Source organism: Phalacrocorax aristotelis, chromosome 10, assembly GCF_949628215.1.
Source record: "Phalacrocorax aristotelis chromosome 10, bGulAri2.1, whole genome shotgun sequence".
Classification (NCBI taxonomy): domain Eukaryota; kingdom Metazoa; phylum Chordata; class Aves; order Suliformes; family Phalacrocoracidae; genus Phalacrocorax; species Phalacrocorax aristotelis.
Window position 1 is genome coordinate 309,841 of NC_134285.1, and position 26,222 is coordinate 336,062.

Genomic DNA, 26,222 nt, shown 5'->3' on the forward strand with positions numbered 1-26,222 from the left:
CGCGGCTCCCGGCTGGGGTCGCCCCGCCCCGCCAGCGCCCTTCCGCGGCGGCGGGGGCGCGCCTCACCCAGGCCCACCTCCGCCGGAGCCGCGGGGAGCGTCCGCCGCTGCCACCACCCCAGCCCCGCGCGGGACCGGGAACCGACCGGCACTGGGGCCCCTCGAGATAGCGCGAAACACGCGGGGAGCGTGGGCGCCCCACAACCCCCCCGCGGCGGGGCGGGGCCGCCCCACACCTGCCCCCGGACCCTCTGGGGCGGGGCGGGGCGGGGCGCGGGCACTGCCGGGCCCCGGCCCCGCCTGCTGCCGAGCCGATCGATGGTAGGCGGTTGTGTTGATCACCGAGCTGTCGAGCGCGGCGGGTAGCAGCGCCAGAGGCCGGCGGGTGAGGGTGGGGGCGGCGGGGCCCGGGGGGGAGGTGGGCTTCGGCACGGGGGCGAAGGTCGGGGCGGCAGAGGCGGGGCGGGGCAGTTTCTCGGGCGGATGCCCGTGGCTTCATCAGCGGGTTGCGGCGGGCCCCGGGCCCGAGGCCGAGCGGGCGGTGAAGCAGCGGCGACCGGGGCAGGCCGGGGCTCGGCCAGAGGCTGCCCGTCGCTTTGTGAGCTTGAGGGGGGAAGCTGCGAGCGAAGAACGGTGATGAGGAAGCTTCGTCACGGGGTCTCTGAGCCGCTTCCAGCGCGGCCGCCTCGGAGCCCCCCGCGCAGCGGCAGCCCCGGGGGCGCGGGCTGCGCTGGCCCTGGCGCCTGGCCGGCGGAGGGCCGCGGCCCGCCGGGTTCCGCTCCCCGGGGCTGCTGGTCGGAGGCCCCTGCGTGCCGGGGTGGAAGGGAAGAAAGCGCGAGGCCTGACAGTCCCCGCACACACCGGCGCGTTGCGGTCGGCCGTGTGGTCCTGTCTTGGAGGAGTCGGGAAGCTGGGAGCTTCTTTTTTTTGTTGAGAATTATTAACGATTTGGCTGCAGTGATCAATTTGTTTCCTGGGGTGCTTTTATTTAGTTCTGACGTTCTTCTGAACATTCAGAGGAGGCTTTTCTGTCTGAAGTAAGTTACACCCTAACTGGACCAGTTATTAGGGTACGTAGAAAGCAGAAGCGTCTAACACAAAACTATGCAAGGTGTTCTGCTGATTGTTACACGTGCAACACTACTATTTTCGGCTTGGGCATGACAGCAGAATGCCTACGTTGTTTTATTTTGTAGTTAAAATTGGTTGGATTTTGCCCTTTGCATCATTCCCCTAGAACCTTGCAGTCAGTTACCATCTGTATTCTGGGAACAATCTGGGAGATCTGCTTTTTTGCCCTGATTCAATGTTAGAGAGTTTAATTAAAATCTTACATATGCTTGGACTGTGTATTTTCATTTTGCGTGAACGTGTGCATTAATTCCAGCTTACACTTCTTGCAGCAATTGAAGCCTGGTGGAGTACTGCGATGGCAGCTCAGATGACTGATGCTCATCGGCGGTTCTTGCAGGTCCTCATGTCTCATGGGATAATGGAAGGATCAGAGGCTAGGAAACTACACAGGCGCTGCTGTGAGATCCATAAAGGTTTGTCTGTCTTGGAGAAAAAGTAGGGAAATGGAAGAGCTATTTTTTTTTCCTGGTGCAGCTTACAAATAATTAGATTTCTGAAAAGCATACACCATCTAAAAAAAGTTGAAAAACTTTAATGATGTGAGTGTTCTCTCTCTTTCCTAAAGGATAAAATAACACAGCAATGAGGAAACTAAGTTTTAATCAGGTCATGCTCATACGGGGCACTTATCTTAGCAAAGAAGTTTTTTATAGGTTATAAATTTAAAAAAAAATCTCATTTTTCACACTGATAGTGCTGAAGTTTCCAGCATGTTTTCCTTATGAAGTGTATGCTGTTATCCATCTTGAGCAAATCTGTCACATCTGACTGATTACGTGGTCTGCTGGTTAGTTTTAATAAATGCTATACCCAGCTGAGTTTTGTGGCATGTGTAACAAAAATTTGGTTGTACACTACCAAATCTGTTTCAAGTTCATGTTCAAACTTAAATAGTACAGAAATGTATAATCAACTCGATCTGGATTTTTTTCAGAGATCTGCTTACAGATCAGAGATCTGTATTTCATTTTCTCTAATTTTGAAAATGTGGTGAGCACAAACTGAAATAAAGATGTAATGAGTAATAATTTTAACACTAGTTGATCGGTAGGTATTAGATGTGTCAGTTGCTGGTTCCCAGAAAATAGTGAAAGAATACAAAGCCTCTGTTTTCATCTTTTCCTTATTTTTGAACAAAATTGGAAAGGACAAGGAATGTGTAAGAACAAAAAGTGCCATTTAGAAGAAAACACCCGAATGGAGTTCAAATTAGTGATTTTTAAACCATTACCATTGAAGGGCAGATAACTCCAGCAAATGTCGTCTGAATTACACAGTCTGAGATCTAATACACACTGAATATATATCTCAAGTTATTTTCTAGTTCTCTAGTATTTACAACTTTCAAAATAAAAGCCTTAACAGTTACTTGAGGGGTTTAGTCAGCTCAGGGTATGTTTGAGTCTGTTGAGAGCTGAGCCAATAACTACAGGAGAGCTGAGCCGTGCAGTTGCTGATGGCTAACTGGGATGATAACTTTTAACATCACCATTGCTAACTGTTCTTTCTCTCTGTTAAGAGAGAAGAGTCTGTAGCCACTGAGGCACACAACCTGTTGTGAGCTCCGCTTGCTCTGTTGCCACAAGTGGAGTCCTTTCTGGGTGATGGCACTGTTTATGTATCTTCCTTAGTTAAAAGGAGTCAAACAGACTCCACAGGTTTTCAGACTCTCCTGAGCCAAAAGAGCTTATTTCAGCACCTGCCCAAATTTCTGACTGAAAAAATGGAAGTGTGGAAAAATAACATTGTTTTTTACAGGTTTATTCCTGTATTTGTGAGAACCAAGCCATAAATGCTAGAGATGGCCCAAGCCGATAGCAGGGCTATGAGTTTATTGTGTGTTAAGAACAAAGAACCTTAAGAAAAAAAACTTCACGGCTAGGTCATGTTTCCAGTGTGCAGGATCAGTGAGCTGTACTGCAGCAAGAGCTGATGGAGTTATTCATTAGGAAGTTTTATTTAATAGAAGGATTTTTTAAAAATGGCTCCATTGCAGCCACTGCCTACCAATTACCTGACGTTTCTTCTGCATAGTGACAGTTGATGTGTAATGGAAAAGTTTATGAAATTACACAGGTACAGTGTGGGAGTTTTAACAGTTACTGTTTTATTAAATGCTCCACCTAGGAAAGCTTTTTGTCATGGTGGGAGGTCAAAAGATATTGAACTTGACTCACTGAATGGAACGCTTCCCTCCACATTTGTTTTATCAACAAAAGAAGCAGCAATTTGACAAACCCATCCTTGCTAGGAGCAAAGTTATCAGTATCACAATTTATGAGATCACGGTACTAGCCCTTTTATGAGGAAGCAGCCTGCCTGGACTGTTTCTAGATGAAGTTCTGATTTTGGTATCGTTTCTTCAAATATATCTTAATACTGCTTGGTGCAATCTGAACCATAATTTTCAGATCAGATCAAAACTAATGTTGCTAAAACTAGCTTATTTGAATTAATCTGTTCCTCCTGCAAGTTGTAAGCATTACATGTCAAGGCTGTCTCCTATCTATGACATTGGTTTCCTTAAATACAAAAGGATGATAAGGCTGTGTCAAATGAAGTCAAGTCATACAGTAACTATCCTGTGCAGCTTCTGAGCAAAGTGACCTGAAAACTTTCCTTTCTGGTGTTTGGCACGTTTTCTTGTTCTGGTTTATTTCAAAATCCTAAGCCTTTTTGGCCAGGAGCCACCTTCCTGTTTTGTGTATCACCTGCAGGCTTCCTGTTAGCAGACCAGTGTCTGGGCTAAAATCTGCACACAGCTTTGAAGGAAAAGCTCCAAACATCTGTCACAGCGCTGCATAAGACCACTACAGAGTGTTCAATTCAGTCAGGATGCAAATTGCGGGCTTGTTGAGGAAGGTTATTATAATTGCTAATACTTTTCTAACGGAATCCCTTAATGCATGCTGTTTCTGTCTGCATTGTGTTACGGCTTCTCCAGTTATGAAATATGTTATAGTAAAAACTTAAGTGGAAAGTTAAAGACATCTTGCGGATCTCTAGCACTATATAATAGCTAAGGTACCACAACATTCTCTGCATCCTTTCTGGGGCATTTTTGTGTGTTGTCCGTGGCTGTTGGAAGCTGGTTTTCCTTTGCTCGTGTAGGGAAATGGTAGGATCAGAGTTGGCGATTGTTGGATCCCTTTGCAAGACACCGTCTGTGGGAGGAGTATACGCAGACTATTATTCTGACCCTAACCCAGCCTGCAATCAAGAAACAGTAAAAATAGAGGAGAGTTTGTAGTTATTTTTCCTGCTGCTTTCCAAACCAGCTGAAGTTCTTCAATAACTGAAGCTCTGGTTTACACTACTCTCAAGTAGTACAGCTGGGAAGATGGTGCCTCTCCCCGGGAAAACACATTTCTCTGTGTAATAGCAGGATTTTTTTTTCTTTTTTTATCAATCATGGAATAAATATTGAGATTCATGTGCACTCTATCCTTTGACAGATTTCCAAGTTTATTCATTTTTTCTTGGATTCAGCACATCTTCATTTAACAAGTATTTAAATGTAACAATTTTAGGCATTTTTGTGGCCAGCATTTTATTTTCCAAAGACATGGTCATTCACAAAGGTTTTCTTTGCCACATTTATATGGCCAGAAGGTTAACAGAAAACACAGATGTATTTTATTTCGCTATGTTTTTGATAAACCTAAGGATAGTGTAGAGGGACAAAATCAGGTTGTCTTTCAAACCAATGGCCATATTTACTGAAGGACAATATTAGGTAATATTTATACAATTAATTATAAAATGTAACTGTATATTAAGTTACAGCAAAGTTCATTTGGAAAATGGCCGATACAGCCCATATATGAAAGGATGTTTAGAAACACAGAAGAATGGGAGAAAACTGCTTTTTCCTGCCTATTTGGATGTACAGGAATGTACTGATTAACGATTCATTAAAGTGGATTGTATCAGACTGGCTTTTGTCTAACTATGTTTTGTATTTTATTTAACTGGCTTGGTAGCCTAACTCAGAAGAAAATAACTGTTAGTGTCAACTTTAGTGTACAGTCATACCAATTTCTTAAGCATAATATATTTCATGCTTGGCCATTGAAAGACCCAATAACTAAATTATATATGAGAGAAGGATTGATAGAACAGACAAGCATTTTTTTTCTTTACATGTTGTATATCTTTTAGTATTTAGTATTCTAGGAAAAGCCCCAGCAGCTGCTCCTCTGTGTGACCCAGTGTGCTCATGATGCTTATATATTGTCTGCAAAGTTCAGCTAGAGCTTAGGGGAATTTTTGTTATCTGTGGTGGAATTTGCAGATAACCATCTGTTTGAAGTCTGAAGTTTTATGTTACCAGAGAAGCGTTTGCATTGCTAAACAACAGAAGAATCCACTGTACTGTTGTTTTGGTATTTTGCTCTATAGTGCATCAAATATGTCAAAAATAGAAAACATGGCTCTTGGCTCCTCAAACTAGGCATTTCTGCATAGACAGAATATCACAGAAAAAGGACTGGGGAAGATCAGTGGGAGTACGGACAGTGAAATCACACAACTCCTCAGCAGTACTTTCCTATTGTGTAGTGAATGCTTTTAAGTAAATGCACTTCAGTTATTTCTCTTACACGCTGAGGGAGAAGGGAATGGTGAGGAAACGTTTTGGTGAGAATGAGATGAGGTTTTTCTGGTCAATGGCTGTAACTGTCTCCCATCTCACCTGCATCACGTTGCCCATTACTAGTCCTGTAAGCTCCTGCCAGGCTTAGTGGTGTTCTGGTATCTCCTCACAATGCTACCCACTCTGCAGGGAGTCTTCTGTTCTTACTGTGGATTTGCATCTACTTATCCACAGAATTTAAGGTTAGAACGACGTAAGCTACTTTTGTGTCCCATGTAACGCAGGCCATATTTTCTGCTAAATATTTTTTGCTGCATATCAGGTGCCTTGTAGCTGGACTGAAACATAAAATGTAGAGAAGCTTGTCAAGTACTCATATATTCTGGTAATGAAGACTGACTATAGCCCTTGGGTCAAAATTCAATAATCCCTGTGTGAAGACGACTGAAAAAAGATTGGATGTGTCAGTCTCAGGTTGTACTGAACCAGCATTGTAGCAGGGTGTAGGTGTTAGTCATCGCTCCGGTAGTGGGTTAGTGGTTACACTTTAGAACTGAAGTTGTAGCTATGAGTCTTTACTGAAGTTCATCAGAACTTCAAGTGTATCAACATTGCAGTGCTGGTGAAAATCCAGCTGTGCTGTTTGAATAACTGAGTACTTTCCCTCCCTAAACTCCTCCGCAGTCTGATTGTTTTTGCTCTAGACCACTGTGTTGCAGTATGCGACTAGAAGGTGCAACTTGTTCTTCCTGGTGATTCTGGTTTTTATTTTATGGGAAGGCTGAAAGACGTATCGTAGATGTATCTGTAGAAAGAGGTTTAATGTGAATGGTTTCATATGAGTTTAAAATAATATAAATGAGGACACATAAATAAAAGTGAGTGATGTAGTCTAGTCCATAGTTCAAATGTCATTAAGTTCTTCGAGACAGGGATTGCCCGGTTTTATGTATTTATGTGTAATATGTTGTGCTATTACAGGGAAGTGTTCTGGCTTGGTTTTGCTGTTAAGCAGAAGGAAAAAAAAAGCTATTGTACAACATGTTACTGCAAAGTGCAATTAAGAATGTTTTGTTTTTAAAGAATTTTGTAAACAAGCTTTTATTACTGGTAGTGGCCCTGTTGCTTCTGTTTTTTCTAGCGATAATAAAGGTAGATGCAGCATTTTCAAATCCTGATAGGGAGCTTCTTATTATATTAATCATCTTAGTTAAGAGAGTAACTGAAGAAAATGGGGGAAAAAACCCCCAAATCCCACCATGTTTTTTTCCCCTCAAAGAAATTAACTTTTCTCAATGTTTTATTATTCTTTTATTCCTCTGTGAAATGAAAACTGAGCATCAGTGACTCAAAATCCGAAGTCATTTGTCACCTTATTCTTCATGGTTTGTTCTAGTTTTTTTGTTTAATTCTAAAGTTTGCAAACTGATTAACTCTCTGCCAAAAGCAATTGTGCAGTTATTAGTTTTTTGAATATGATTTGATCTTGAAAATTAGTCATAAATATCAACACTGGTTGTCAGTGGCTTCTATTACATCTGCTCAGTGTCATTAAAGTAGAAGAAAAACACGACACTTTTGTAATGCTGCTTTGCAGGCTAGAATTATACTTAATCTTCGCTTAATCTTCTGGTTACAGAGAACATGGAAGCTGAAGTACACAGATATGCTAACTATGTGTTTATGATTTAGATGAGTAAAGGTCCCATCTGTTTTCTTTCAGACCATTCACTCAGCTATTTGTAGTCTTTTGCTGTAAACACGGGAGCTCAAATTTTATAATAGCACCGGCCTATTTTTAAATTTATCATGAAGCTGTGGCGTCTCAGACTAATCTAAGCAATAAACATTCCTGTTGTTTGCTCGTCTTTAAGCAAGAAAGTTTAAAAACAGTACCTGTTGAAAAGTGATAATTAGCCAAGAGTGTTTGTTTGTGCTACCTGCTGTTTATAGTTTGCATACAGACACATTCAGAAAAGGTTCTGGTTTCTCTGAGCACCTCTGCTTCGTCTTCAGTGAGGGATCTGTTCAGGTTTTCTGTGGAAAATATTTGAGTTTATTCAAACTGAGTTTGTTCAAATTTAGGGAAAAAAAACCCAACCCAACCCAGAATATTTGTGTTCCATTTATTTACTGTTTGCTGTTTCCTCTTCGCTCACCTGCTGTCACTGAACGGAAATAATTTCTTCTAAAGAAAGTGCTCCCAAGCAGTGTTCCAGGGTAACACTTAATGAGCTCTGTTTCTAATGCTGTCACGTGTCAAGTGTTCAGGGCTGAGAGTTGTTTATTGACCGAAAGAATAATACCTGGTTCCTGCATATACTTGGTTTTAAATGCTATGAACGACTTTGTTGTGTTCATAATTGGGTACTGGAATAGCAATTTGATTTGATTTTATTTGACTGTAAACAGGTTACAATAAGTACAGCTGTGATACAGTATTAGTTGAAATTGCATACTGTGCCCTAGAGAAGGAAATAACTTATTTCTGATACAAAAAATAATTTACAGCAATTGTAACTAAGTCTTAGGGTTGGGTGTTCCCCCCCCCCAGTATTACATTTTACAGGGGAAGTTATTGGAAGGTAGGACTTTTCAAACAATTTAATCCAGTATTTTGGAAGTAGTATTTTGGGTAGTCCTGGCTCTACTATGCATCTAACATGCTCATGTTACAAGGACTTCTTAAATAGTCTTTTGAAGTAGCACTGATACCTGTAAGATATTTTACCAGAAGAAAGGAAAAGGAGATTCCTGAACGCACATAGAACACAAAGATTGTGGATACTTACTGAATGAAGATCACATTAGTTTGTCTAAATTCTCATTAAACCTTTTGACAGTAAATAACTTGTAAAGTATTTGAAAAAACCAGTTTCTATCCAATCAGTTGCTATGGCTGCCTGTCCAAGGATGGTTTCATAGAGGTAAGTTACAAGCTTTCGCAAATAGTAAAGGGCATTTATCGTTTCTCTTGAGTCTGGAATTGTAAATTGACCAACTTTTTAGATGTTAAAATTGTTAATTTCAGTTTTTTGGTATGGTCTGTCCCCCGTTCATTTTTTTTTTGTTATGGAGAGTTTATATCCCTTTTTTTCACAGATCTACTAGAGCAGCCATTCATCTCACATCAAAATGTTGCAGCTGTTGTACAAAAGAATGTTCTTCTATTATCCTTCATCTTACCCTCTTCTAGATCTGTCACTACCGCTCCCTGGCTTTAATGTATGCAGAGTGTTTCCTCCCGACAGGTGCCAGGCAGGTGGCATGAAAATTTGACAAAACTGTACTTTATTATTGTTTCTGCTGTTTGTTGGTTTTGGTCACTTAAGGAGCCTTATATATCAGAATCATGAGCTTTCTGGGCAGGAGCATCCTGTGACTGATGTTTCTGCATTGTACTACACTATAAAGTATAGTGGGGTTTTGAGAGTGGGACCTCTGATGCTCTTACACAAGTGACTGAGTCTTATAACTGAGAGTACTATTAAGGTAGTGATAACTGGTAGTATTTTTGAGACATCAGTAATTTTTCTAAAGTTATGAGCTGTTTCTTTGCTTTTGAACCCTAGCCTGCTGAAGTCAACAGGAGTTTTGCCACTCATATAAGTTTGTTTTGGATGGAAACTCTTGAGGGTGTACGTGTTGCTTGGCAAGCAAAAGCCATAGCATGTGCTTCTACAGAATGACTCCAAAGTCCATTTTATTAGGTTGTGGTAGAACTTCCGCTAGTATTTGTTTGTAGAACATGATGCAAGATATTACCTGTATCTCTGCAACACTAGAATTTTAAGTTTTCTGGTATGTAACGTGATCATTTACATGCCATTAATTTGTGGAACAGAACACAAAGAAACAAGGAATCCCGTGTATGCAAATGAAAGAAAGTAAGGATATTTTTGAATTGTGCAGGATAATTTTTCCTAGTCATGTTTTGTTTTCAGTGCAGCTTAGTTCAAATCACTGTAATTAGTGGATTACTGCAGTGGGTTCCATACAGTGAGGAATAATGTTTGGACTCTCTCTCTCCAAACTTGGACTTTCAAGGAGCTGAGCTTCTGTGAGGGCTAGTATTGAGGAGCACAAGAAAATGATATGCCTGCTGAATATAACCGACCTGTTTGAATTCTGCCTCGCTAACTTTTAGCTCTTTTACCCAAGAAAAAAATGTTTCGTCAGATAAAATATAAAAACATATGCCTGATATGTGGTTGTTTGCGTTTTTTGTGTATATGCTTTTTCTTATTTATTTTCAGTCTACTACGCACATGATAAACTGGATGATTTCATCAGTACTATTAACAGCCATCTACAGCCTTTGTTTATGCAGATCCGGAAAGGAATGTCAGAAGGCGATGGGAGAGCACATTATGCTTTAGTAAGTACGGGATGTGCTGCCATCGCGTGGTTTGGCTTCTCATGACTAGTGCATGGTTAGCAGAGGGAGCCTCCCGTGTCTCCAACTTAAAATTAACCTTTGAGTAACGTGCCAGTAAAAGGTCTGCACACCTTCCCATTGTAAATGGTCAAAAAAAATCTAGCTGTGTCTGTGCCTCATAAACGTTAAGGCTGCCCTCAGTGCAGCCTTTCGATGTTAAAAACATTGACTTAGCTAGGGTTGTTTTCCTACACTGTATCTATACTAGAACTGCTGTTTAGAGAAAAGAGAAAATTTAGAACTGAAGGCTGCATGTGCTAGCAGGCTTCGTGCTCTTAGCAGTGCCTTGTGTGGTTCATGCAGGGCTGTTCCTCTGTTATGCGGGCAGCTGCTGTAGAAATTCCTTGTAGAACAGTGAAGTGGGAGGATAAACTGCCAACAGCCTAGGTGCGTGGAAACGGAATGTGGCAGCAAGGACTACAGCAGTGTCTGATTTACTTGGCATAAACATTGCTTAAGCGCTGAAGTGTTTCAGACTTTCTTCCTCAAGAGGAATTTTAAAGCTAGAAAACACAGGGAGCCCTCCAACTTTAGTTTCCTTTTTCTCTTAGCATAGCATAGTACCTAGCATAAAAGGGTTGCTAATGAATGGCCTATAAAGTTTCCCTAGATGCTCCAAAATGTGCATGTTGGAGAGGGAAGGTCATATAGTAATTTCAAAAGACCGTACAGGAGGTATTCTAACATTAGCTGCTGATTTTAACCTTTCTGGGTCATTTTGCCAATTAAGTTGATCTAATAATACAGAGCAGTAGCATGTGCAATAAGAATATGAAATATCAGTAGCTGTTTTCACGGTGAAACAAAAATGTGTATAACACAGTTACTGCTTCTTCCAGCACAGTATACTCGTGTAATATATTAGTTCTACTATACAGAATTACAGTCCTATATTAGTTCTACTATGTTCTGTATTGGTTCTATGGGGGGAGGTGGGATTGTCTAGGAGCTTGGACTGGGCAGAGGCAGCTGTGGGGAACATGTGGCTGGAAGATAAGGGGGTGTAAAGAAAGGACTCGAGTACCACTGAGTGCCATCCTAAAGATGCAGTTTAAGAAATGACATTTCTGTTAATTGTAAAATGATGTATTCTTAACCCCAGAGGATCTTTTACAATTTATGGTGTAGAAGTACCAAGGCACTTTGATAGCAGTTTAAGTTTTTTTTTTTCTTTGTAGGTGAATTTGGCAGAAACTGAAATAACGAAAATGGCATCTGACTATACAGAAAATGAATTAGAATTGTTCAGAAAAACAGTAAGTATGTAAGTTATTAGTTGGTAAGTCACATTATTTGTGAAGGTACCATCTTAAAATGAATGGAGATGGAAACGAATGGAGATGTGGTTCAGGAACTAGTTGCCATCTTACCTAAGTTTATCCCAAATCGAATGGGGGGGCAGGGGTGGGAGTATATGCAAGTAATGATTCCCTGTTGAAAGTCAGTTATCGGTAAACTGAAATCAGCAATAGTGGAGTGCTCCTTGGAGTTAGTGACTTGACATATCTGCTTTTAGTTAAACAACTTTCTTCAGGATTTTCAGTTGTGATTCCTGAATTTTTCACTGGCTTCAGTAATAGTAATATACAGTAGATTTTAATGTAAATAACATGTAAGTTGGATTTGCTGATTTGAATAGAAACATTTGTCGTTACTGCTTAGCCAATTAATTCTGTGTTTAATAAACTAGTCAGAATGCTGCTTTTTAAATAAGAAAACATACACTTGAGAAATTTTTCAAGTTCCAAATAGAGCTATTGGGCTGAGATTCCAGGACGTTTGATGTCTAATTTCTTACCATTAATGTGAGTTGTGATCATAACTACGTATCTCATATATTTTAGTGCATTCCTCTCATAGTGTCTTGAGCTTTGAGGACTTAGTTTCTCCAGTCACCAGACTTTTTTTTTTTTTTTCTGCACACACATTAGAATAAAATTTTCTGTATGAACTGGAAAGAGAGGTGTATTGACTATTCTGTGATAGCTGCAAAAGACTAATCTACACGGCTAGTACCCTGAGAATTCCCTGCCCTCCCCATTATTGGTGAAGCACCTACACAGCTGTGCCAGCACTGCAGAGATGGCATTGTCATGGCACATATTACTACTGGCAAAAAACCCCTGCGTGCTGCTCTGTGATAATGAGCAGCAGGAATGTTTCCAATTAGAGGTTCTCTGAAGGCTGGCAATACTGCTACAATCTTCAAGCGCCAGGTAGGTTCAGCAGTACTAGCGACTCCAGAGTGGACAAACTTCCTTTAGTAGCGAGAGATTTTTCCTCAAAAGAACCTTGACAAAGAGCAGATAAAAAGAAACAGATCTGTCACCCCTGAGTATGCTGAGGGGTCCCTGAATGCAGCTTCACATATGCAGCACTGTAGAGCCCTATCTGTGAAAATGTTTTTGTGGCAAAGATTAAAACTGTCCTGGTAACAATGACTGTTTCAGCTTTTGGCCTTTGTTTCACAGTTCTGGTTCAAGTCATATACTGTAGTATATCTCACATGTATGGATTTAAAAAAAAATGCACATTACTATGAGGTGTGTCTGTCTAATTGCATGGCTTTTTTAATAGTTGAAAATGTTTCTTTCTGTAGATGGACCTAATCATTTTATCAGAAAATGGCTTTGCCTCTTCTACAGATATTTTAAACTTGGCTGACCAACTTAAGACCAAGAAAATGAAGAAAAAGGAAGCGGAACAAGTGCTGAAAGTTTTTGTGGAAGATAAGTGGCTCTCTGAGGTAGCTGCTGCATCTTTTCACGTGTTCACATATTTATAGATTCAGCTATTGTTTTCTTATGGATGTGATGGCTGAAACTGGAGCCTGATCTTTAATAAACGACAGTAAAAATTGTTTTGTAGGGCCTGTGCTTACTGCTGTTCCACTGACTTTTGCAGAAAAGGTAGTACATTTAGAAGGAAAAAGCCCTTGGGTAGGTCTATGCAGGACAACATGGTTTCAGTCTCCTGTACCTGAGCTAGGTGGCATGCGTGCACGGCCCTGCACTGCGATGTACAGAGATCCTTTGTACACCACAGCATGGCACGCTTAAACCTGGAAAAAGAGCTGGGGAAAGCTCTTCGGGTGATCAGTGCTGAACACCCTGAAAAGCAGTGAGGCTGGACATGTTGAACGCTTCTGTACCAGAAATGCATGGGCCACTGTGCACATTTTTAATTCTCCCCTCCTTCATGAGGGGGAAACTGAGATTAGCTTACCATGTGGACACCGCAGTTGCTTGCCAAGACAAGCGAGACCTCAATCCCGTTCTCCTGGATTCATTGCATTGTAGATCTCCAAGTTGCTGCCACCCATTTACTTATGTTAGAGTGATTTAGCAGAGATTCTCAAAGATACCTCAAGCAGTAAATGCCTAGATTTTGGTGAAAGCCAGTAGAATTTCCACTAATGCGCAAATAGAGGGTCCCAAAACTGCATGTCTTTGTTAAGGAGAGCATGCTTGCTCATCTGTACCAAGGACTAGATCTCTGTTAAAGGTGTGAGGTCTTTATTCTGATCCTCTAAACAAATTAATACTGCTACTTCAGAAGTATTTTGGCGTTATAGTAGTGACAGCATGTTGGTTTCACGATGGCAGAAAAAAGTGGATGTCAAATGCTTGCTAGCACGTGGTTAGAAAAGTCAAAAAAGGTAAAAGCAATTGAAAGAAATTCGTCTCGTCACTTGTTTCCTTAGAGAAATGGAGAATATACTCTGCATACTCGCTGCATAATTGAGATGGAACAATATATTCTCAGCAACTACCAAGATGTGGCGAGGAAGTGTAACATCTGTCACAGCCTTGCCATCCAGGTAACATTTGTTTTATTACCTCAGTGGGCATCTGCCAATGTACTTATGGGGTCATAGCTGAAGTTTGTGATACTTCCCTTTGCGTATCAGGCAGGCACTGAAAAATTCTGGTCTTGTAATCTGATAATGATGGCCATGTAAGTAAAGAAAATCCACACCACACCACACCACCCACCCCCTCCCTTTTTTTTTTTTACCCCCAGTGTAGGTTATTTTATCTTCTGTCTTAGGAAAAAAACTTGTCTTGGAGCAGTACGTCCAAGCATAAACTTGGAGAAAGTCAGCTCCCCCAGTGAGGAACATTATTGGGCTGTCTTGCTTTCCAAAGCCAGCAGGCAAGAGATGAAGCCTTTATACTTAAATAGGCAGAACAGTTAAGTGTTGCCTATCTTATCTTTGGACCTTACACATAGCAGTCTTCAGGTGACTCACGTTCCTCTTTGGTCCTGGGATTTTGGTTCACGAGTTGCTTGTCTTGGACTTCAGAATGAACATGCATGCCTACATGTAGCACGGTAAAGCACTGCATTTTGGTAACTGGTAAGTTACCGGTTTAGTCTTGTGCAAGTGGTTACAGCCCAAGCTCCTATTCCAAAATTACTGCATCCTCTTTCTCCTTGACCTTGCATCTTCTCATCTGCCTAGCTAACATGCTTCCTTGTTACTTCTGCCATCCCAGTTTTTCTCCTTTATTGCACCCAAATAGCTCAGTGTTGTCTTTCAAGCTAATTTTTGTCCATATAGGAGAATGGTATTTCCTTGTTTCCAGCAAAACAACTCCTTTTATCATTTACCAGCCTTGACTTTTGAGTGTTCATCAACTGTACTGCATGAACCATTCTTTGGAATAAAGCACTGCCTATCTGCCACCTTCTGTAACGATTTTATGTTAAACTGAATGACAGGTTAGATAGATTTGGTTTTTAATTTTTTTTTAAATCGAATCTTCTGATTTTAGAGCCAAGTATGTGAATCCTGTGGAATTGGAATACATTTACCTTGTGTCAGAAAGTACTTTAAAGCTCAGACTGAACCACGCTGTCCACAGTGTAGTGACTTCTGGATGTGCGACATTCCAGGTACAAAGCAACCTATTTTAAAAAAAGAGTGTAATAATACTAGAGAATGGACTGTGATATTCACTGGCACTGCCTGTGTTATTTGTAACTGTAGTTGAGTACCAGTTATTCCTGACTTCAGCTGTATGTTTCAGACAGTAAACCATACATGGGCAACTCCGAGCCCTGGAAGAGCTAGGATTATGCCTTATGGCCTCTAGCAGATCCTGTGCGTATAGTTTCTAACAACATTAAAGTGTGGAGGGAGCGGGGTGGGTACTAGGGGCAGACACAATGCATGACACTAAAACTTCTGGAAATACTGAGCTTCTAAGAACAGCACAGTCTCTTTGGAATTTCTCCACTTAGCCAGGGAAATTGGACATTCTGAACAGGAACACAGGAATATATAAAGCATTTTAAAAATGTGGAGGTTATATAGTATCATCCTTTTTTTGTGTGTGTCATTCATTAACCTTCCTTTTGGTTTTTTTTACAGGTATGAGTCAGGTAGACTCCCAGTCAGCATCAAAAACAGGGAGACCAGAGAAGAGCTTCGTTGTCAGCACTAGACGGTGCTAGTGAAACTTGCTTTCAGTGAAATCTCTTTCCCCACTTTTGCAGAATTGTATTCGCAGACTGTATTGTATTCACTAGTAACAGCGCATTGTTCAGTGTACTTATATTTTCCTGAAGTTTTAAGAATCTTACAATAAAATTATCATGGACCTTCCCTTCTTCAGAGTTATGCCTGTACAGCTTTCTTGGAGGCTGTTCTGTGTATGTTGTTCCCCATATTCTTGGGTTGAGACTCTCAGTGCATGCTTGGGAATGGAAGATGCAAATGGTTTTAGTCAGTTCTGCAAGCTGATCTATACAGGTGAACTATTAAGAGAAGCTTCTCTTAGCAACAGTGTTCTCTATTTGTAACAGTTTCAGTTGCACAACTGAAAATGAAACCTATTACTAGCACTGCGGGGCTTTAAGAGGTGAAAAATCAATGCAGTGCTTGCTTGTGGTTTCCTTGCTGAGACGGCTTGCTGAATACCTGATCTAGGCCTAGAGTTTGAAGACTTAAAGCTGGCACTGTTGCTTGTGTTTTGTCCCTTCTTTAGACACAGAAGAGTTCATCCGACATAAGGCCAGGTCACAAGCAGCTCTGCTCAGTAAGAGAGGCAATATTCCCACAGTCAAAACAATTGGAAGGCGTAGGACAGGGCTTTTGGGGCAATGCCAGCTTATATCTGCAAAGTGTTGAAAAAATGACCATCTTAAGATTCTTTTTGGTTTTAGTATTAGTACTTCACTCTCCAGTTTTATGTAAGGATGCTTTTTCCTTTAAGAGCGACTTGAAAAAAAGACAAGGTGCCAGAAAGGATTGGCAATGTCTTTCCTTGGCGGCAATGTGTGACGTGGCAGCAGTTCAGCTGATGGTTAATCAAAGTGTGATTTAGCTTGAGTTTATTTAACTACAATTAATTATGCTCCTAGGCCTAACACTAGTAACTTTTATTCTGTGTAGATTGCTAGCTTGCTTTGTGTTAGGTTTTTTCTTTTTAATGTAGTGAAGCTTTGGGTAGTACCATCCCTCGTTGTTTATGTAACTCTGATTTTTGCTGTTATTAAATCCTAGAAGAAGATAACACTAACCTGGTGTTCCAAACACAGTTTGAAGCAGAGTCCTGGCAGTGCCCATATAGAGAGCTGTTTCAGATGTACATGTGTATACAAGATGATGACCTAATAGATGCTCTTTATGAGGAGTTCCTATTGGAAACATCCACAAAAAATAAAGTGGCTGTAGCACCTCCTTTCCATTTACCCATCCAGATTCTCTCACCACACTGAAGCAGGAGCGTGTTGTGTAGGGTGTTTTTTTTGTTAGGTTTTTTTTTTTAATAATCCACCTGTAACCTCTGGATGGGGAAGAACATTCTCATGCTTAAAAACAATTCTTTTGTAAGAAGCTGCCAGATACTACTTTTTCTGATTTTTTAATTCCTGTTACAATGCTAACAGACTTCTTGCAAGCTCCGGAGCTATGACCACCAGAAACTGACAGAGAAGCTGATATCAAGCGATCGTACATAGTGCCAGTACTTAATGGGAATAAACAGAACCTGTCCAGGCATCAGAATACAGGACTGAAACGCAGCCTTTCTGAAATTGGGAAACTTAACAAAGTCAGGATCTTCCACATCAACCTATAAAAAAAACACCAAAACAATAATCAGTAGAATGTCTTTACTCAAATACGATTTGATGAAGTAACATTACTGGTATTAAAGTTTCAGGCAACTGTTTACCTGGCTGGTGTTGTGAAGAATTTGGCTTTCGTGTGGGTACAGGTTTTCTGAATCTTGTGGTGAATACAGACGGATATACTTTCTTCCAAATACCTGAATATATTACAATAAATGTTTTCCATCTATCATTAACGTGCACATTTCTGGAAAATGTTGGCCATAGCTGGCATTTAACAGTAAAATACACCTGATTACAAGAAACATTATTATCCGTTAGTAATACACAGACACTGCTGTAATAAAAAGCTAAATCAGACTACTGGAATGCAAGTACCTGTTCCCTTGGAGCAGATAAGAATTTAGAACACCAGGAAATGCCTTTAACCAAATTACTTTAAATACAAAGTTTAAGGCATCCAATTTGTACAATGTTATTTGGGCTCTACATAGCTGGAAAGTAATTAGAAGAACTGAGAATAAGGTAGAGTCTTCAGTGCAGTTCACATCAGCAGGCAGAGGTACCCGCACAGAGGGACTGCTAAGCTTTCACACACCCCTTTAGCTCTTATTTCTGTGCTGTCACTAAATCAGTTCCTTCGCTGGAGTGCTCAACTGGAAGACCAGAATTCATAAGACAAGTGGCCTGAGTGACCTGAACGCTACACTGAACTGCAAGTCGTCGGTGCCTAGAATGAAGTGGCAGAGCAAACAAGTGTCAAGGCTGATTTCTGCAGATACCCATGGAATGCCTGCAGAAAGCACGGGTGAATGTTCATGCTGCTTGTGCCAGGACTTACTTACAATTTCTTCAAGGGCAGGGCATGATCATATTTGTTTCCAACTATCACATTAAAGGGTAAGTCAGTACTTGGACTAACCGCAGTATCCTGGACTGGCATGCTACCGAACTATTCCTAACCAAGCTGCTTTTCCTCTGACATCCCTTCCTATATAATAGAATAGGATTTCCTGAAATCTTCCCAACACCCAAATTGTAATGCTGCATGTTTCTTCAAGGACAGCACATTAACATATTCTAAAGGCTGGACAAGCATCCGTGTATTCCTGCCCTGTCCTACTCTTCACTATTACTGGTTTAACTACTAGAGCGTTGATCTCAGTAACCATCGCTGTCCAGCTGTCCACGTTTTTAGGATGCCTTTCATACGCCAAAGGGATTATAGGTATTAATTAGCCGTCTAAAGAACCAAGTGTTGAGTGATATTTTTGGTGATTTATGGGAGTAAAGAAAAAGTTCGTTATTGCTCCAACAGCACGTTTTCTGAATCCTTGAATTGTTTTGGGGTGGGTGTTACCTGGAATGCCAGGAACTATTAACAGCTCCTTCCTCTACTTGCCTTGCTGGGTTAAGGCCTTGCCTATTGGAAGGTTGAACACACGAGTTCGTGGGCAAGAGCCCGCATCTCCAGATACCGGTTTCCTCATTAATGGAAACACTGTGATCTCTGCAGCAGCTGCCGCCCAGCCAGTAGGGCCCATTCCACGTTGTTACTTGTACTTGTGCCTTCCTGTACTCCACAGCCACAGTTTAAATGGCATCAAGAGGCAGGGCAGTTTTAACTGAAATTGAAAACTGCCAGATCGCCTGCTGCTCAAATTACAAAGACTCTTTTACAGAACTGGCAGATAATCTCCCATTCTTCAGGCAGAACAACACAAGTTCTGAAGTTTGTAAGGGAAGTATCTTTCCCTTCCCAGTCCAACAACTCCTATAATGGACTTGCACCCCAAAAAGTTCCCCTCAAGCTTTACATAGAATCTATAGTAGGATATTTCACCTTCAGAATGCAGGGTGTGTGTGTATATCTTTATCTCAGGTGGGTCAGTGGAGAGAAGAAATACAATACACGGATAATTGCACAGCAGTTGTAAAAAAACCCTTTAGGAATGCCAGAATTACACCTCAGTTCCCAGTGAAAATACAGGTTAGCAAGATGGAACTGTTTGGGACAGGGGAACTAAGGTTCAACCCATAAACAAGTGCAAGTAGAAAGTATTCAGTGTCATGAACCTGCTGGAAAATGTTTCAAAGTGTAAGGCATATTTTCTTTAAAGAGCCTGATGGGATGGAGGAAGAAACAGCAATCTCCTTCCAGTAAGCAAAAAAAACCCTTGGTGTTTGAAGATGTACAGTTGTCAACTGCTTGGACCAGGAATACATCTTTGGCCTTGCATAGTGCTTACCACAAAGGGCCCCAGTACTTTACTGTGTTACTCTGCACTAAAAGTAGTCATCAAGAAGCCTACCAACAGTAACTCACTTAACAATGAGGGCACAGTACAAATATTACTTCATCTGACCCTCAATGCATGCACAAATAGACACTTCACTGGGTAACCTGAAGTGGATTAAAGTATGCACCTAAGTCTACCCCAAAATCTTATTGTTCCAGAAAAGAAAGTTCTTGGTACACTACCACAGGATCCAGGTTCTTCCTAACTCTGGTACAAATCCTTTGTGTGACCTTGGAGCACCTGCTTCTTGTGATTTCCATTTATCATCTGTAAAATGAGGGTAAGTAATGGTCTATTTCAATGAGGAATACTTGGGGCCTACAAGATTATGTTGAGTACTAACTTGCAGCAACAGAACAGCAAAATAATATCTGCATATTCTCTGTCCTTCGATCTTTCATCACGTTGTCTGCTACCCTTGTATCTACCACTTACATACCATAAGCACTTTTTCTAGCTATAGCGTTAACGGCATGTGTAGAGTAAACAGAGTACAGACCTGGGCTAAAAAATTTTGCTGGGGATCCTGATGAAGAGGTGAGATGGTGCCTTCTGGACCAAACCAAGCATTGATGGTGATCTCATCTTCTTCCCCTTCCCCCAGGCAGCAGTAGTCAGGGATACTGATATCCTCTTTCAATTCTGGGATCTACTCCCATAAAGAAATAAACATTAAAAAGGGCATGTGCATGTAATTCACAGAACAGAGGCAGGAGAGAAGCAGCTGAACTGCTAGGAATTTGCAGGAAATGTCCTCACACTTTCCATCCTAGCAAGCAGATTCTGATCGAAGGAGAGGTAGGAGAAAGGGGTTTCTCGGTCTTCAGGGACCCTTTGCTTTACTAGAATCAAGAGAAACCCACAAGAATAAGTAGGTTTGCTGTTCATGGAAAAAGAGCAGCTGATCTTTTAAAAACTAAGCTTGCTTCTCCGTGAGATTCCTTTTCACAACTCCCACCAACCTTATCTCTGGTTAACTGGAATGACATTTCAGAATATGGCGAACGTATCACCACTGAAGACTGCTTCCTGTCCAAATCTCTTCCCTGACTTACCTATTCTTTGGGGAAATGCTGCTTTCCAGGTGATAACCCTGTAAGTATATGCTACGTTGTACTGAAACAGCACCAAGGTTGACTGCCTTCACCCCTGAAATGTTTCTGTTTCCATGCCTTTCAGCCAAATGGAACAAACCCCTCCCTCTGTTCCTTCAAATGGTGGGAACAGAAACTTAAGAAATACTGTGAATTCTCCATATGCCCTTCCATCTAAGAGAGTTGACATCCTCAGGGCTGACTTCTACTACAAAGGGAACACTTGACAGCAGAGAGATAAAAACATTCACTCAGTTTTACCTGATCAAAAAGCTGGTGCTGGGCAAGGTATCCTACACTGTTCTGAAATTACAGCAGAGAGAGAGAAAAAATGCATAGTGAAATACAGGGTAAGACTTCTCAGTCAGTTAATTTACTTATAGGTGAGTAGAATTTACTTTTGGTAACATCCATTTCCAATGTCCTATTTCAGACTACAGAATTGTTTCAACAGTTGACTAGTACAAGGGGTCTTCTGAAATAGTAACCTACAGCTACAGTGAAATTGTAAGAGTTTAGCTATATCCCCACAATCAGCAAATTCTCTAGCTTCAGTTACTGGAAGAAGCCTAGCTATAATCCTACAGAGTCTCAACAGTTCGGTTGTCAATCCTCTGACAATGCTCTGCGCCTCTACAGCCAGACAGTGCTGGTACACAGACGAGTTCACCGTCACTCCCTGTAGCAGCCCGATATCCTATTCCAGGCTGCACCACAGACCAATTTGCAACGGCACATGGTCCTTCCTGCCACACTAGGAAACAGAAATGAGGGCTTCAAAGCCTCAGCTCTGAAAGTAAATGGACATTCAACTGCTAATCAACTTTTTATTTTTTTACCTGGTGGCACGTGAATTTGGATCTTGATCCTAGATCTCACTAGGCAGTTTAATAACCGAGAAGAACAAAACTGCTGGCTGAGGATCCCTTATCCTTAGACTCCACCATTCAGGCCTGTGCTGCAGAAGGTACCCACCTATTCATCAACTGCTGTAGATTTGATTATATATAAAAATCAAACCTAGCTATTGTTGCAATAACTATTTGTAGCTTCAGATCTTGAAAATATGTCAAACCTTTTAATAGAGTTGAGCTTATAGCGTACCTCGAGTGCTGTGGGCAGTGTTGGGCGCCGCAGGACATTGAGGGTATAAAGCTACTGGAGAGTGTCCCGAGGGGGCCACGGAGTTGGGGAAGGGTTTAGAGGGGAAACCGTACGAGGAGCGGCTGGAGTCCCTTGGTTTGTTCAGCTGGAGCAGAGGAGGCCGAGGGCAGCCCTCATGGCGCTCTGCAGCTCCCTCCCAAGGGGAGGAGGAGGGGCAGGGCTGGTCTCTGCTCTCTGGTGACCAACGCCAGGGCCCGAGGGAATGGCAGGGAGATGTACCAGGGGAGGGTTAGGCTGGGCATTAGGGAAAGGCTCTTCCCCCCGAGGGTGGTGGAGCCCTGGCACAGGCTCCCCAGAGAGGCATCACGGCACCAGCCTGGCGATATTCCAGGAGCACTTGGACACAGCCCTCAGAGACACGGTGTGAATTTGGGGTGTCCTGTGCAGGGGCAGGAGCTGGACTCGATGGCCCTTGTGGGTCCCTTCCAGCTGAGGGCATTCTGTGATTCTATGATAACGACCTCTAGGCATGTTAGTTCTAAGCAGAAATTCTGTACCAATAACATACTGCTGTATTTGGAGATTAAACAGAATGAGAGTAACAGACCTCATTCACAATATACTGGTTGATGAAGTCACTGACAGTCATGAGCTTCTGAGACCACTCCTCATCTGTGTATCGGGTACCCAGTTCCACAGGGACTGTGCGGCACCCTGCGACTTGACAAAAATAGTCCACACTGAAATAAAGAAAGTTCCATTACCCTTTTATACTGCTCTTCTTACTAACTTTGAATGTAAGGCAATCAATCAAAACAAATATTTTCTCTACTACCTTGAGTTTCTTCTCTCTAAAACCAACCAAACATAGACAAAAGGCAGCAGAAAAGGATCCACACAGCAAGGAAACAAGCAGTCAAGTTTGCGTGTACATTATGCCACAATTGTCTGGTTTGTTTTGTTTTAAAACCTTGTTTACCTCAGTTAACTATTGCTTCCTTACCAGCTAAGATTTAAGCTGTTGGCCTCTCTTGACTAGGGAAGGCTAATCCCTTTGCTGCTTGCTGCCACGTTTGCTAAATAAAACGGTCTATCTTTTTATCATTAATGCTATATCAACTGTCAGTGCCGAATTCTGTACGCAGGTGCCAGTAACATCCATCCTGGCTGAAGTCAGAGGAGGTAATTTGATGGGCTGCGTACATCTCTCCATTGACAATGACATTAACTACATGGAGAAGTTCATCTATTTAAATGTCTGAAGCTAAGCAGTGGAGTACTTTCCCTCAAAAAAGAATAAAACCCCTATGAAGTAACAAGTGTATTCACTCAATTTTAGCCTTGGCTGTGGAAGAGAAGCAATTGCTCAAACTAGGTATGAGTGTTTTTTCCCCTCTTCTAAGGAATGATGAGCTTTATCTCACAAATCCTTGATTCTCAGTGTTGGAAACGTTGGCTCTGTTGCTTACATTACACAAGCAGCACAATGTTATTACTCCTGAATGGCAGGGTATGAAACCCAACACTCAAACTCGACACTGAACAAACATCAGTGCTTGTACCTGTGAATGCAAGAGCCGATCATGCTCACTCACACATCTCTGAAATTCGCTTTCCATTGCAATAATTATCAGCAAGTTCCGAGATGTGACAGTCACTGATCTGTGTTGATACAGACACGCTTGACGTGAGCAGCTCCCTGGAACAGTCCACAATGCATGCCCATTGCTCCTTTCCAGCTGAGCAACACACAGTGTCAGCAATTTGCCAGAGCGCTCCCCGGTGCGGCCCCGGGAGGCAGGGCTGAGGGCAGCCTCCCAGCGCGTCTGGCCAGCAGCAGCCTTCCCTGGCTCACCAGAGCGCTCACTGTGCACTGCTCTGCACGGCTTGATGCGCTTCCCTCATCTGTGGGGCATCTGCAGAGCAAAGGCAACAGCACAGCAGGAAGGTGCTGCCAGCAATCCCTCCCAGTGGTGCTTGTCTTCTGTGAAGGTCTCTACTGCTATACCAAGCATCAAGAGCCCAACACAGAGAAGGATCCTCGCCCAATAGGACTGGGAATAAACTCTTCATTTCTCACCTCCACTTCTTCATACACGGCCAGTGGTCAATAATCCCCTCTAAGACCACAGGCTTCTGTGGAATTAGGTAGTTGTCTCTGAAATGCTCCAACGACGGGCAGCGAAGGTGCGGAAGCGCATCCTCCGGCTGGACAAGAGGGACTGGAGAGGGGTCAGTCCGCGCCCTCTGGAACAGAGACGCCGTCCTTCAGCAGCTGCCGGCGACGGCCTCCGCGGCCCGCGCCGGGCGGCTGCCGGAGGGGCCCCGGGGCGGCGGGTGCGGGACAGGACAGGGCGGAGGGAACCCGAGGGATGCCGGCCTCGCCCCGGCGGCGGGAGAACGGGGGAAGGGGGCGGGGCGCACGGGGTGCCGAGGGCGGGAGCGGAGCGGCGGGGCGCACGGGGTCGCCTCAGGGCGGCGGGCCGTACCTTGGCGCTCCCCGCGGCGGCGGCGCGGCGCTTCCCGCGGGGCAGGTGCGCCTGCAGGACGCGGACGAGGCGGGCCAGGACGTTGTCCAGGACGGAGGCGCCCATGAGCAGCCCCATGTCGCAGAGGCGGACGGCGGGCGCCAGCGGGCCGCCGCCGGCGACCTCGGCCAGCGCCGCGAAGAGGCAGCCGTAGGCGTAGACCTGCCGCCAGGCCTTGCTGACCTCCCGCCACGGCCCCGCGTTCAGCTTCTCCCAGGAGTAGTCGCGCAGGACGTCGCCCAGGCGCCGCAGCGCCGCCGCCGTCGCCCCGGAAGGCCGGCCCGCCGCGCCGTAGAGCAGCCCGCGGGCCCGCCGGAGCAGCGGCAGCACGCAGTCCTCCACCTCGCCGCTCAGCGCCAAGGTCAGCCCCTCCTCGGTGCCGGGCAGCAACGCCCGCACCTCTGCCCAGAGCGTGCCGTTCTCCGCGGGGCCGGCGGCCGGGCCCTCCGCACCGCCGCGCGCCGCCATAGCGGCGCGCCTCCGCCGGCTGCCGGCCTCCGCGGCGCGGCGCGGCGGGTCTCGGGGGCGGGCCTGCGCGGGCCTCGGGGGCGGAGCGGGCCGGGGCGGCCCTCCCGCCGCGGGAGTGGAGTGCGGCTCCGCCCCGCGCCGCGCCGCCTGTGCGCCTGCGGGGCCGGCGGCCTGGGTCGCCGCGCCGGGCCGCGCCAGCGGCGAGCCCCGCGCCCGCCCACGCGCGTCCCTCCCCTGCCCTCCCGTCCCCTGTCCGCCGCAGGTGGCCCTGCGGGGCAGCCGCTGGCTTCGGCCCCGGCTGCCCGGCGGAGGGGCGGGGGGCGCCCTTACCTCGTTCTCTGGCGCTGCCCCTCGGCTGCCGCCGGCAGCTGGTACGGTGGCGGACCTGGGCTTTCTTTGCACCGCTCCTTATGGTATTGTTCAGAACACATCTGGGCGGTTGCGGGTTTCTTGGCTGTAAGCCGGGGCTCCGGGGGCCGCTGATGGAAGGAGCCGTCCCGCCCGCCCGGGCCGTTCTTTCTCGAGGCGGTGCCGTTATGCTGCCAGGAGCCTTCGTGCAGCTGCGTGACGAACTGGAATGGCAACCTCGACTGCGTGAATACTCATTTTCTTAGGGTAGTTTTAGCCTAGATCAGTCTCGTCACCTGGTTCAGTCGCGTAACTGTGTGTGCTTTTACAGATGTAAAGAAGGGGGCGATGGGGGCTTTGAGTGGGTGAAGAAAGTGGAGCGATTCCTTCCGGTGGCGTTGATGGTGTTTTTCTGGGTTAAAGACTCTGTGAAACTAGCCCAGGTCTCCGTGAGCAGTGAATTATCACCAAAACTCAGTCTAGATACTGTCATTTGCGCCCTTGACTACCAAGTTTACTGAATTTAGTAATTGTATGGTTGACTCAGCAGTTTGCATTGACGGGCAATGCAGAAATCCAGTCCAGTTGTCTTTCTGCTGTAGCTTACGTGCTAACCATACCGTGACAGTACAAGGAGGATAGCTGTCTCACTTCAGAAATCATTCTGTTCTGAAAGTGGGACAGCTATTAACAGGTAGATGACTCTTGGAAGGCTGGGAGATACTCTAATCAGTGTTGATCTTAAGTATTAGCCTATCTGGGACCTTGCATGCTGCCTGAGTAACGTGAGAGGAACCGAGACACGTCAGGGATGAACGCTGCTCTGAGGCAATGTCCTTTTGGTGGTTTTAGTCTGTGCTTAAGATGTGCTGCCCGTATGGAATACGCACCTCGATATTTGAACACGTTTTGCATGGCATCTTTCAGCCCCAGCTTGCTTGGGTAATGTGCCCTGAACCTGTTCTCAGTACTTAATATTTGACTGCAAAGAAGATATTATTTTACTTAAAATTCAGCAACTCTCAGAAATGTCTTAACATCACGAACCAAAATCTAAAGCAACATATCAAGAAATGAGGAGTTTGTAACTCGTGAAGAGTTTTAAGTATCACTTGTTTGGGGTTAAAATCTTCA

General features: G+C 43.9%; 2 protein-coding genes and 1 long non-coding RNA gene across 11 annotated transcripts in view; 2 read left to right on the forward strand and 1 right to left on the reverse strand.

Annotated features, from left to right (window-relative positions):
- The first annotated feature begins 237 nt into the window (after positions 1-237).
- Positions 238-15,777, forward strand: NSMCE1 (NSE1 component of SMC5/6 complex). Of its 5 annotated transcripts, none has more exons than XM_075104538.1 (8): positions 238-385; positions 1,404-1,547; positions 9,985-10,106; positions 11,345-11,422; positions 12,766-12,912; positions 13,870-13,986; positions 14,945-15,065; positions 15,544-15,777. In XM_075104538.1, the coding sequence occupies exons 2-8, from the start codon at positions 1,430-1,432 to the stop codon at positions 15,624-15,626; spliced, it is 786 nt and encodes a 261-aa protein (XP_074960639.1). In that variant the 5' UTR covers positions 238-385; positions 1,404-1,429; the 3' UTR covers positions 15,627-15,777. The 5 variants fall into 5 exon arrangements, with proteins under 5 accessions (XP_074960639.1, XP_074960637.1, XP_074960640.1 ...); XM_075104536.1 differs by lacking the exon at positions 238-385 and adding an exon at positions 456-598; XM_075104539.1 differs by lacking the exon at positions 238-385 and adding an exon at positions 467-1,070.
- Positions 15,778-17,022: 1,245 nt separating this feature from the next.
- KDM8 (lysine demethylase 8) lies at positions 17,023-24,814 on the reverse strand. 2 transcript variants are annotated; one of them, XM_075104535.1, is made up of 7 exons: positions 24,234-24,814; positions 23,825-23,991; positions 22,352-22,484; positions 20,902-20,943; positions 20,046-20,195; positions 17,351-17,537; positions 17,023-17,248 (listed from the first exon to the last, which is right to left on the reverse strand). In XM_075104535.1, exons 1-7 carry the CDS (start codon positions 24,738-24,740, stop codon positions 17,244-17,246), a joined length of 1,191 nt encoding a protein of 396 aa, XP_074960636.1. In that variant the 5' UTR covers positions 24,741-24,814; the 3' UTR covers positions 17,023-17,243. The 2 variants fall into 2 exon arrangements, with proteins under 2 accessions (XP_074960636.1, XP_074960634.1); XM_075104533.1 differs by having other exon boundaries at positions 17,351-17,443; positions 24,234-24,812.
- The window catches only part of LOC142062326 (uncharacterized), a 108,108-nt gene continuing 106,395 nt past the window's right edge, over positions 24,510-26,222 (forward strand). For all 4 annotated transcript variants that reach the window (XR_012662425.1, XR_012662424.1, XR_012662427.1 and 1 more), the window contains exon 1: positions 24,510-24,633. This is a non-coding gene — a long non-coding RNA (uncharacterized LOC142062326). The remainder of the gene's footprint in view (positions 24,634-26,222) is intronic.

Coding starts and splice junctions, on each gene's coding strand:
- NSMCE1 (XM_075104536.1), top strand. CDS start 484: ATGCCCGTGGCTTCATCAGCGGGTTGCGGCGGGCCCCGGGCCCGAGGC. Junction 13,987..14,944: donor GTCACAGCCTTGCCATCCAG/GTAACATTTGTT, acceptor TTCTGATTTTAG/AGCCAAGTATGTGAATCCTG. Junction 15,066..15,543: donor CTGGATGTGCGACATTCCAG/GTACAAAGCAAC, acceptor TTTTTTTTACAG/GTATGAGTCAGGTAGACTCC.
- KDM8 (XM_075104533.1), bottom strand. CDS start 24,740: ATGGCGGCGCGCGGCGGTGCGGAGGGCCCGGCCGCCGGCCCCGCGGAG. Junction 22,485..23,824: donor CCGTGTATGAAGAAGTGGAG/GTGAGAAATGAA, acceptor TCTTTATTTCAG/TGTGGACTATTTTTGTCAAG. Junction 20,944..22,351: donor ACCAGTATATTGTGAATGAG/GTCTGTTACTCT, acceptor CTGTAATTTCAG/AACAGTGTAGGATACCTTGC.